Source organism: Oreochromis aureus, linkage group 3 (genome assembly GCF_013358895.1).
Source record: "Oreochromis aureus strain Israel breed Guangdong linkage group 3, ZZ_aureus, whole genome shotgun sequence".
NCBI classification, from domain to species: domain Eukaryota; kingdom Metazoa; phylum Chordata; class Actinopteri; order Cichliformes; family Cichlidae; genus Oreochromis; species Oreochromis aureus.
In genome coordinates, this window is record NC_052944.1 from 40326168 (window position 1) to 40338418 (window position 12251).

At 45.0% G+C, this 12251-nt stretch overlaps 1 protein-coding gene across 1 annotated transcript; it reads right to left on the reverse strand.

Moving 5' to 3' along the window:
- Positions 1-267: 267 nt before the first annotated feature.
- On the reverse strand, positions 268-10774 carry LOC120433734 (putative nuclease HARBI1). Its single transcript, XM_039600533.1, has 3 exons — positions 10754-10774; positions 8460-9293; positions 268-564 (listed from the first exon to the last, which is right to left on the reverse strand). Exons 1-3 carry the CDS (start codon positions 10772-10774, stop codon positions 358-360), a joined length of 1062 nt encoding a protein of 353 aa, XP_039456467.1. The 3' UTR covers positions 268-357.
- Between the last annotated feature and the right edge of the window lie 1477 nt (positions 10775-12251).

Genomic DNA, 12251 nt, shown 5'->3' on the forward strand with positions numbered 1-12251 from the left:
ATGTACATGTGTTCACACAAGATTAAACTGAGTGACCTGTTCCCGGACCATTACATTCACAACCCCAATACATGCCAGGAAGTCCCTGGCAGTGTTGCTGGATCTGCTGAAGACAGAACTGACATGGAAGGGGGTGCTGCAACTGTGACCTGCGGTCTGTCTCGTCTAGTCAGCGAGTGGAGGATCACACAGGGTGGTCTGCAAAGGGGGCTTAGGGATGCGTCCTCCCAGGTTTGCAGTGCTGGCTCTATCGACGGCTGCAGCATCACTAAGATGTCAGAGATATGCAGACAGGAGTGCCATGAAGTGCCATATGCCACCAGAGAAAAGGTTCCTAGACAAATTTGCACTTGCCTGTTAACAGTAGTCGTGGTCTGGTGGTACCTCCTCCAGGGCTGACACCTCAGATGACAGTTGGTCCCGCCAAAGAGCACCACTGACTGCCTCCAACCCAGCCTCCCCCTCCCCATCCTCTGCACCATCGTCCTCAGGCTCATCCACTGGGGCCACGATGTCACCGGCACTGAGGCAGATGTTGTGGAGGACGGCACAGGCTGTCACAACCTGTAGTGGTTACAACACACACGTGTGTGTGTGTGTAAATACATATACACACACACACACATATATATAAAAAAAAAACACCCAGCACGCCCCTGCGGGCGGTTTATCCTTCAAGCTCGGGTCCTCTACCAGAGGCCTGGGAGCTTGAGGGTCCTGCGCAGTATCTTAGCTGTTCCCAGGACTGCGCTCTTCTGGACAGAGATCTCCGATGTTGTTCCCGGGATCTGCTGGAGCCACTCGCCTAGCTTGGGAGTCACCGCACCTAGTGCTCCGATTACCACGGGGACCACCGTCACCTTCACCCTCCACATCCTCTCGAGCTCTTCTCTGAGCCCTTGGTATTTCTCCAGCTTCTCGTGTTCCTTCTTCCTGATATTGCTGTCATTCGAACCGCTACATCGATCACTACAGCCGTCTTCTTCTGTTTGTCTACCACCACTATGTCCGGTTGGTTAGCCACCACCATTTTGTCCGTCTGCATCTGGAAGTCCCACAGGATCTTAGCTCGGTCATTCTCCACCACCCTTGGGGGCATCTCCCATTTTGACCTCGGGACTTCCAGGTTATACTCGGCACAGATGTTCCTGTACACTATGCCGGCCACTTGGTTATGGCGCTCCATGTATGCCTTGCCTGCTAGCATCTTGCACCCTGCTGTTATGTGCTGGATTGTCTCTGGGGCATCTTTACACAGCCTGCACCTGGGGTCTTGCCTGGTGTGATAGACCCCAGCCTCTATGGATCTTGTACTCAGAGCTTGTTCTTGTGCTGCCATGATTAGTGCCTCTGTGCTGTCTTTCAGTCCAGCTTTGTCCAGCCACTGGTAGGATTTCTGGATATCAGCCACCTCCTCTATCTGCCGGTGGTACATACCGTGCAGGGGCCTGTCCTTCCATGATGGTTCCTCGCCTTCCTCCTCTTTCTTGGGTTTCTGCTGCCTGAGGTATTCACTGAGCACGCTGTCAGTTGGGGCCATCTTCGTGATGTATTCGTGGATGTTTCTTGTCTCATCCTGGACTGTGGTGCTGACACTCACCAGTCCCGGCCCCCTTCCTTCCGCTTAGCATACAGCCTCAGGGTGCTGGACTTGGGGTGAAACCCTCCATGCATGGTAAGGAGCTTTCTTGTCTTTATGTCAGTGGCTTCTATCTCCTCCTTTGGCCAGCCTATTACCCCAGCAGGGTACCTGATCACGGGCAGGGCGTGGGTGTTGATGGCCCGGATCTTGTTCTTACCGTTCAGCTGACTCCTCAGGACTTGCCTGACCCTCTGCAGGTACTTGGTGGTTGCAGCTTTCCTAGCGCCCTCTTCATGGTTCCCATTCGCCATGCGGGATCCCCAGGTACTTGTAACTGTCCTCTATGTCTGCAATGTTGCCTTCTGGTAGTTCAATCCCCTCAGTTCTGACTACCTTCCCTCTTTTTGTTACCATCCGACTACACTTCTCCAGTCCGAACGACATTCCAATGTCATTGCTGTATAGCCTGGTAGTGTGTATCAGTGAATCGATGTCTCGTTCACTCTTGGCATACAGCTTGATGTCATCCATGTACAGGAGGTGGCTGACAACCGCTCCGTTTCGTAGTCGGTATCCGTAGCCAGTCTTGTTCATGATCTCACTGAGGGGGTTCAGGCCTATGCAGAACAGCAGTGGGGACAGAGCATCTCCTTGGTAGATCCCGCACTTGATGGTGACTTGTGCTATGGGCTTGGAGTTGGCCTCTAGTGTTGTACGCCACATCCCCATTGAGTTCCTGATGAAGGCTCTTAGGGTCCTGTTGATCTTGTACAATTCTAGTATCCAGCTGTGGGGCATTGAGTCATAGGCCTTCTTGTAATCAATCCAGGCAGTGCACAGGTTGGTCAGTCTGGTCTTGCAGTCTCGGCTGACTACCAGTAGCTGGTGTTTTGCGCCTCTGGTATTCTTGCCAATCCCTTTCTGTGCCCCGCTCAATACATGAGCGGGGCACAGATCTTAGCCGATATGATGCCTGACAGGAGCTTCCATGTAGTACTGAGGCAGCCCAGATAGCAAGACGACATTGAATCTATGTTGATTTTTCATCCGAACCGTCGTATATGGTCGGGGTTGAAATGCCAATGTTGTAACAACATTGAAATACTGTGGTAAACCGACGGTCTTATTATAGAGACGTTGTAACGATGTTGATTCACCGTTGTTTTTTGTCATTGATATTTGATCTATTTATAGTCGACCAGGTGACAACAACAACGTCGAAAACGCTCTCTTTATAGTTGACGATCATTCGGCTCCGGTCACCATCAAAACCATCGATTTGTAGTTGAGCATTAAATTGCATTGCAACTGATCGGGTATAAAGTACCAGAGAAAGTAGATTTATTGTTCACTTGTTATCAATGACTTGGTCTAGTTCACCAGCTTTAAAAATCGTGTCTACGTGCAATTTATGTATAGTTGACCGGGAAATTAAAGCAGCGATCACTTGGACTATTCCGCAGCACCCTCTCACATTGGTACATCCCCAGGTATTCATTGTCTTCTACAGTAGAGCGGCACATTTGATTTACTCTCAGCGGAATTGACCGGAGAAGGCATCAGTTCATGCATTGCACTGGCCTGCACCACGATTAGTATAAGGTAAGAATGAATGATTTTTTTTTCCCTACTCGTTATTTCCATGTTTGCATTTGAATAACAGTAAAAAACTCGTTTTTCTTACTGTTATTTACGTTGCTCCCACAAAATGTGGGAGCCCGAAATTGTGTCTACTTCTTACAATCCGGCAACAAATAAATTGCACTGCGAACAAAGTATATCAACAAAGAAAACATTTTCGTTTCATAATTTCTTCGTTATATTCCTTACAAAGCTAGCTTTAACGCTTGAGGTTTCCTTTGTTCTTGCCGCCTCGGCGCTTTGACCCAGACTTTCGCTCTGTAGTTGCTTAGTACTACAAAAATTCTAAATCTGTGATATATGATTGATAAACGTAAAGTTAACTGTATAAACGTGTTCAATTACTTTGTTACTTTTGATGATTGGAGAGCACCCGCTTCAATTCGCACACGAAAAACTTTAGACTCAGTTTAAATGCTCACGCAGCATGCCCACGTGACTGTACGTTGCACGCGCACATGACTTTCCGTTTGTGCCTTGAATAATGAATAAGGCTACGTCCACACGTACCAGCGTATTTTTGAAACCGCTGATTTTTCTATGCGTTTGCACCTTTTGTCCACACGTAATGTATGTCTGGCCGTACATTGTGTTTGTATTTCAGGCACATTTCACGAAGCAGAACGCAGTCTTCAGAGATATCCACGTGAACGCTGTGATACGTCCTGACCTTCAGTCCGAAGAAGAAACCCAGACCAGTCTTAAAAAGAAAGCACAAGTAAAACCTTTTTATTCACAAACATATCTTTGATTGTTAAGAATTTATGATCTTGTCTTTTATACATATCTGTGGTGCATGCATACTGCAATATCACCACATAATATAGTCCAAAAAGTGGAAGTTTGTAAACTTTTTAAAAATGCAAAGCAGTGTACACTTGTGCACTTCAAAAATTCATTGTATACTGTACCTTCTTGCACGTCTCTGTTTCCTGTGTGTGTTGTTAGAAATCAAACTAACTTTAGGAAACAATATGCCAAAAGCATATTTACAATTACTTAAGACCGTTTTAATTTCTTTTCTTTAGACCAAATCCCTGTACACATATACGGACTCAGAGGATGAGCAGCCTACAAAAAACGGTTTCCCCAGGCCCCTCGAGTGAAAATACCAGGTAATAAAATACTGTCTAGTGTCTGTGTACATATCTGTGTCTGACACGAGGAAACTTTTTGACAAGTTGTCTGTATTCTTAAATACTTAAAAAATTATCTTTTTCTAAACAGCCCTCATCACTCCGCACTCTTCCCCCCAGCCCACTGATAGCAACCATCATAATGCCCCACCCAGCTTCCGGCACCTTTCGCCACTCCGGCACAAACCGACACAGCTTTGCGATCTCGCCAGCATGCAGAGTCTGATGTCTTCCCTATAGATGGTATGCTTTTAAAAAAGCTTTAAAGCTGCATCACAATGTCATTGTACTCTTATCTAAAAAAAAAACCCAATTTATACTCCTGAATGTCATCTTGTTGTGATTTATTTTTTTTTCTGTAGATTCCAGAGACTCTGTGAGGTCACTATTACAAGGCAAGTTTGAAAATCTTGGAATTTCACAGTTTACATGGTATAACAAATATATGTGACAGGCAAAAACTAGTAAACACTTTTAGCAGTTACAAGAACTAACAAATGAATATCCAACAAAAGGGAATAGAAATACATTGTACTGCCAATACTTTGGTTTATTCTTTGTATGACTTGAAAATCAGGCTTTAGGGAAAACTAAATGACATGTTTCTATCATCAATTACATGAAGTAAACACACAAGCACTTGCATACACATTTAAGACATGAGACATGCTAATTCCATCTCATAAAATGTGTCTATAGGTGAGACGCTTTGCGCTGATTGGTGCTGCTGGACCACACTGGAGGTGCGAGTCCGCCGTGTAATGGTTTATGCCATTACAAAGGAGCTGGCCTCTGTACTCAACTGGGCAGGGGAAAAAAAACCAAGGACCAGACAAAGCAAAAAAGGGCATTTAAAGAGACAGCGCTGTGCAGATGCATATTTGGTAAGTTTTAACATTTATTGTAGTTTTATGAGCCTAAAGGAACAATAAAGGGATCAATTGATGTGCTGGGTGCGTTTCACATTTCCTATGTCTGTTTTTTTGCTATATTACTTTGTCTTTCTTAATAACAAGACTTTCATGTCCGGTTAATCTGGAGATAGTCTTTGGTCTTGACTTGTTTTGTCCTCAGGTTGTACACTTTGTACAGCCCGAGGACCCCATGTTTTTTTTTCTTTTTTTTTTTTAAAGGATACACGGCACACCATGCTAAGACATGTCACATTTTCAGCTTATAGCTCTTTGGGAATCAAATGCGGCAGTTTGCTGATTTCCGCCTGGTGACTTTCATGTTTATCAGCCTAGGAGTTTACATACTTTCTCCCTGCTGAAGACAATTAACAAGAGCTTATTCATGTGCTCTAATTCCCTTTTTTTCTTTGTTTTTGTTTTGTGTGTGTGTCTATTTTTGTCCTAGATGGCCTGGCGCAGCAGGTAGAGGCGAACTCTATGTCTGAGTTGGTCTTTGCTCAAGCAGTCCAGAAATGGCTCAGATATGCTCCAGATCGTGCGGGTGGCGCGCAGGGACGCACATCATCCATCCCCATCCCGGAGTAAATAATAAAAAGTGACGTGAAACATAGAAATGTAAATAGGAAACTTTGTCTTTTAATAAAGTATTTTGCAAATGATACATGTCTATTGACCTTTTTTGTTTTTTTTGTTTTTTTTTTTTTCAATAAAAAGCAACTGTGCGAAAGAGGTGGAAAATCAATACCATAGCTCAACAGTGTTTCAATATCAGAATCTGACATTGTTTCAATGTCAACAGTGTTAGAAAATATAACGTCGAATCAATGTCAGGTTTCAACATTGATTCAACATCAAAACCTGACGTTGTTTCAACGTTAAAAATGGGTGCAAGAGTGATGTTGGGTCAACGTCACACTTCAACGTTGCTTCAATGACGTCGCCTGATATTGACTCAACATTGTTTCAATGTTTCCTTGCTATCTGGGAGGTTATTGGTCGGTAGTTGGATGGGACCGGTCCCTTCTTGGTTAGCCATTCCGGGTGTCTCTCGTTAACTAGCAGCTGGTTCATTTGTGCTGCCAGACGCTCGTGGAGTGCAGTCAGCTTCTTCAGCCAGTAGGCGTGAACCATGTCGGGCCCTGGTGCTGTCCAACTCATACTGGAGACCGTTTCTTGGATATCTGCCACTGTGATGGTTACTGGACCCTGTTCAGGAAGGTCGCTATGGTCTGCCCTCAGATCCACTAGCCACTGAGCATTGCCGTTATGGGTTGCGTCCTTCTCCCATATGCTCTTCCAGTATTGCTCCGTCTCCAGCCTTGGTGGTGCTGTTCTGTTATTGTTCCCTTGCCACTGAGAGTACACCTTTGCTGGTTCTGTGAAGAACAGCTGGTTTATTCTCCTGCCTTCTCTCTCTCTCTGGTGTACCTCCTCAAGTGGGTGGCCAAGGCTGTGAGTCTTTGCTTGGCAGTTTCCAAGGCCTCAGGTATGGACAGCTTGCTGTATTTCTTATGCACCTTCTTTGTCGCACCTTTCTGCAACTCCGTTAGTTGGCTAACCTTTACTTTGATCTTGCCCTCTAGCCTCCTTCTCCATGGAGGGTATTGCCCCTTGTGGCTGTTCAACTTGTAGCCAAGCATCTCACTGATCACTGCTGCCGTAGTGTAGATCAGCTTGTTAGTGGTTGTAGGTATCATCCGTAGTGCTGCGTTAACATCATCTAGCAGACCTTCTGAGGGTACTTCACGTAATCTTGGTAACCGGCTACGGGGGATCCAGGTTTCAAGCTTGGCCATGATCCTATCCTTCAGGTCAGTTCCTCTGGCACTCAAGGGGTACATAGCCCCACTTGGGGCTATGTACCCCTTGAGCTTCATTCAGCAAGAGCCCACAGCGTAGCACTCGCCGCATGTCACTGGAGAGTGGCATTAGTCGAACATCCCTTCAGCGGATATTAGCTACTCACAAATGGCACCCTTACAAACTCCAGCTACTGCAGCATCTCAACGAGGATGACCCAGATTGGCGCACAGAATTTGCAGAATGGGCAAAACAAAAATTGGAACAGGACCCGCAGTTCACGCAGAAGATTTTGTTCAGTGTTGAGGCAAACTTTTATGTGAATGGTGAAGTTAACAAACAAAACCACCGCTATTGGTCTGATACTAACCCACATTGGATGGATCCCTCCAAGACTGTTGGAACAACAAAAGTGATGGTTTGGTGTGGTATATGGGGTACAACGATAGTGGGTCCATTCTTCATCAATGGAAACCTCAAGGCCACTGGATATTTGAAATTGCTACATGATGATGTGTTTCCCTCTTTATGCACTGAAGCTGGCACGTTCCCTGAGTTTTTCCAGCAAGATGGTGCACCACCACATTCCAGGTCCGAGCATTCCTAGATGAACAGTTTCCTGGAAAGTGGATTGGTCATCGTGGGCCAGTTGAATGGCCCCTGTTGGTCTCCCGATCTGACCCCTTAGACTTTTATCTTTGGGGTCATCTGAAGGCAATTGTCTATGGTGTGAAGATACGAGATGTGCAGCACCTGAAACTACGGATACTGGATGCCTGTGCTAGCATTTCTCCTGCGGTGTTACTATCAGTGTGTGAAGAGTGGGAGAAGAGCGTTGCATTGACAATCCAACACAATGGGCAGCACATTGAACACATTTTATAAGTGGTCAGAAACTTGTAAATAACTCATGACAGAATAAAGTTACGTTGAAACCAAGCACACCATTGTTTTTCTTGTGACATTACCAATAAGTTTGATGTGTCACATGGCCCTCTTCCTATTGAAAAAACAAAAGTTGTATCCAAGATGGCCGACTTCTAAATGGCCACCATGGTCACCACCTATCTTGAGGAGTTTGCCCCCTCACATATACTAATGTGCCACAAACAGGACTTTAATATCACCAACCATTCCCATTTTATTACGGTGTATCCATATAAATGGCGCACCCTGTATATATATGTACACACACGTGTGTGTGTGTGTAAATATGTATGTATATGTATATATATATACATATATATATATATGTATATATATGTATATATATATATATACACATGTTTACACACACACACCTATATATGTGTGTAATACACACACACCATTTGCGCACAAACATTAGATGTTGCAATATTCACATGTCACTGGATGGTCACTTACGTGGGGTACAAAGGTGTGGTGCACCTCCAGCGCTTGCAGGAAGATGGCCCTGAACCTCGTTTTCATCATTCCTAACGCACGCTCTATGATGGAGCGTGCCCTGGAATGGTGGCTGTTGAAGCGCTGGGCTCCTACACCTCGGACTGGCCTCTTGTAGGGTGTGATGAGGGGGAGTGGATGTTGGAGGCATGGGTACCCCCCATCTGCGAGGATGAAATGTCCTGGAGGAGGGTAGACCGACTGTCTGTACAGTGGGCTGTGGCGGAGCACCCTGGCATCGTGCACCGAACCAGGCCAGCCCACGTAGGTGTCGATGAAGCAGCCCTGATGGTCACAGACTGCCTGCAGGATGATAGAAGGAAACAGTTTCCTGTTTCTGTAGCACTGACCATCAAGGCCGCTTGGACACTTGATGCGGATGTGGCAGCCGTCGATTGCACCCACCACTTTCAGGAAGGCTCTGTGACGTGCCAGCCCTGCAAACCCACGGGACACTGCCTCCAGGTCCTCTGGTGTCTTTGGGAGGTGGATGACCTGGTGGCGAATGGCCACCACTTCTTCAGTGACACGGTGGACAATGGTGTGGACAGTGGAACGAGGCATCCCAAACACTCTTGACACCAGCCTGTAGGATGCTCCACTTGCCAACCAGAATGTGAATACCAAGATCTCAATTGTGGCACCCCAACCATGGCGCCGATCCTGGTCCAGGAGATTTAGCAACACTGCCAAGGACTCCCTGCTTAGCCGAAAATCGGGCCTCGTGTCCTCCTGGTTGTAGAAACGGTCCAGGACGGGAACACTCAGGTTGATCCTGCAGTATATGGTTCTACTCTGCTTGGATGAAAGGTGGAGAACGACATGAACAGTTATGGTGACAGCGTATGGTTTCACTTATTTTGAGGGATCCAAGCATTATTCTGATTATTATGGTTATGTGACATATACTACTGCACTGTGACAATACTTATGCTTTCATGCATATACAGTTCATCTGTGTAACTCAGCATGTTTCTGTATTCTAGGGTACCCTGTTTTCAGCTTTGTGGCATTTTTACTGCCATTCCAGGTACACACATGAGTTACGGGATCCAATTCATGATTGTGAATGCATACTGCATGTTGTCATATCAGCTTCAGGGACATTTATTTTATCTATTTCTTCATGGTGACTGTGTACGCATGACTGGCTAGTATTCAGTTATTGACATTAGCAAATGGACTTAACAGTTGATTCTGTTCATTTGGACGTCACGTTTTCGGTGGGGGACACGTTTTGGTCACTCATCCAAATGACTTCTTCAGTCTCAGCTGACTGCTGGTTTCCCTGGCTGGGATGGCTGAGCGCGTCCTAAATGTGTGTAGTTTAGAGTAGCTTATTTTACCTGGATGTGACTGGCTCTGATGAGCCTGAGGTACCACACATGCCGGCGACGTTGGTGCTGGTTTTATAGCTCCTCTTGGATTAGAACAGTGCACATGGCATGGAGCAACATTATCCGATCCATTTTTCCCGTTTTCGCACGTTCCGCTTGCGTTTGGCATAAACGTTGAGTTGTGGGCGGACTCGAACGACGGCAGGTTGTCCGCAGCCGTTTAGATGTTGTGACTCATTGTTTGTTCAATAAAGTTTCTATGGAGAAAAAAAGGGGGCTGTCCACGGCCGCTCACTTCCTGACTACCCGTCCGTCTAAGGACACTACCTTGTGACGTGGGTAGGTAGTGTCCTTATGAGCATCCTTCCCCTGAATTCGGACACAGCCATTGGTTTCAACACAGTCCTCTCTGGTGACATCTGCTGGCCAAAAATATGAGGTAAATCTTGAATCTACTAATTAAAATGATTGCCTACTCTACAGAGTGGAGTTCATATTTCTGCGTGATATTGATTGTGTTGCTTTGGACATGTATTTTTTGGGGTGAACACTTTTCTGTCTATTTGTTTAATGAAGAAATTTAATCAATGAACTTTCCTTATTTAAACATGTGCCATGGTGTGGTCTTTCTTTACATGTCTGTGAAGGTTCTCAATCCTCCAGGTCATCGTAGTCTAAGGAGCTTGGAAAGAAAAGTGTCTGGACTTCTTTAAGTTGCCTGGAGACATTTCACCTCTCATCCGAAAAGCTTGTTCAGTTCTAGGGTCAAATGGTTTAGAGCCCAGATTTAAGCCCTGTGGGAGTAACCCACCAAGAGAGACAATGGACCCCCTAATGATCCTCTACCTAATCACATGAGCCAAGGATGAAAATTTCAGCCACCATCTCCAGTGCAAAAGCCCCTCCGTTGAAACTCACCATACAAGAATAGAAGGCCATCGCTTCCCTGAGCAAAGACCACAACATCACCATATTACCAGCTGACAAAGGAAGGTGCACCGTGGTTCTAAACACAACGGATTACCACACAAAGATCACTTCTCTCTTCAGTGATATCAATACCTACGAAGCCTTAAAGTATGGGCTCAAAATGTGGTCATAAATATTTTGTACTTGTAAATCAGTTTTGTACTTGTAAATCAGGATTTGTATGTGTAAAAAAGATTTGTGTGTGTGTAAAAAAGATTTGTATGTGTAAAAAGAATTTGTGCGTGCGTAAAAAAGATTTGTATGTGTAAAAAGAATTTGTGCGTGCGTAAAAAGATTTGTATGTGTAAAAAGATTTGTGTGTGGACTTAGCCAAACCCCCCTGCAAGTTACAAGTACGAATTTTGACCCTATTTTTTTTTCCTGTCATCTGATTGGTCAATGTCATGTCAATCACAAATGTAACAATCCAATCAGAGAACAGATGGGTTTGGCTGTCGGAGGGGCACTTTTTGAACTGCAGGTCCTTGAAGGAAATAAATGCCCTTTACATGCCAACCCAGCGTTTTCCTTCATCAACACCAAGGAAAACAGTCTGTGGTCGTCCGAGTTTGGTGATTTTTGTGTCACAGGTCTACGTGCTTTATACAGGGACTTCCACAGCCTTTTCAACAGCGCTGCCATGGACCGCATGGGGCAGTGTTTTGGAAATGACAGTCTTCATTACAAAGCTTTCTTCGTTATGAATTAGCATACATGTTTTTATTGAACATTTGAAGAACTAGCAAAAAAAACCAGAAACTGTTGTAGAGGACATAAAGTCAGAGATAGAAACGACAAGGAGCAGGTGCATCTAGTACAGGTAGAGCTGCTGCAAAACCCACAGAGCTCAGCAGCCAGCGCAACAAATTCTGGATCCTTTGCTTTTAGTTAGCAGTTAGCATTAGCAGCACATCCTGCGTCCAATGTGAAAGGACCTTTATGCTGCGCACTGTGACTCACAGCAATGGTCCCGGTCAGCCCTGACTTTGTGTTAAACTAATCCTAAAGTAATAATGGTATTTCTAACCACTGACATACCACAACTTTATCCTTTCAACAGCTGCTGAAAGTAAGGGGACCTAGCTGCTATCGGATATTTATATAGAGATCCTCCAACTTCAAACTGTATTACCCTTCAAGGACCTGCAGTTCAAAAAGTGCCCCTCCGACAGCCAAACCCATCTGTTCTCTGATTGGATTGTTACATTTGTGATTGACATGACATTGACCAATCAGATGACAGGAAGAAAAATAGGGTCAAAATTCGTACTTGTAACTTGCAGGGGGTTTTTGGCTAAGTCCACACACAAATCTTTTACACATACAAATCTTTTTACGCATGCACAAATTCTTTTACACATACAAATCTTTTTTTACGCACGCACAAATTCTTTTACACATACAAATCTTTTTACGCACGCACAAATTCTTTTTACACATACAAATC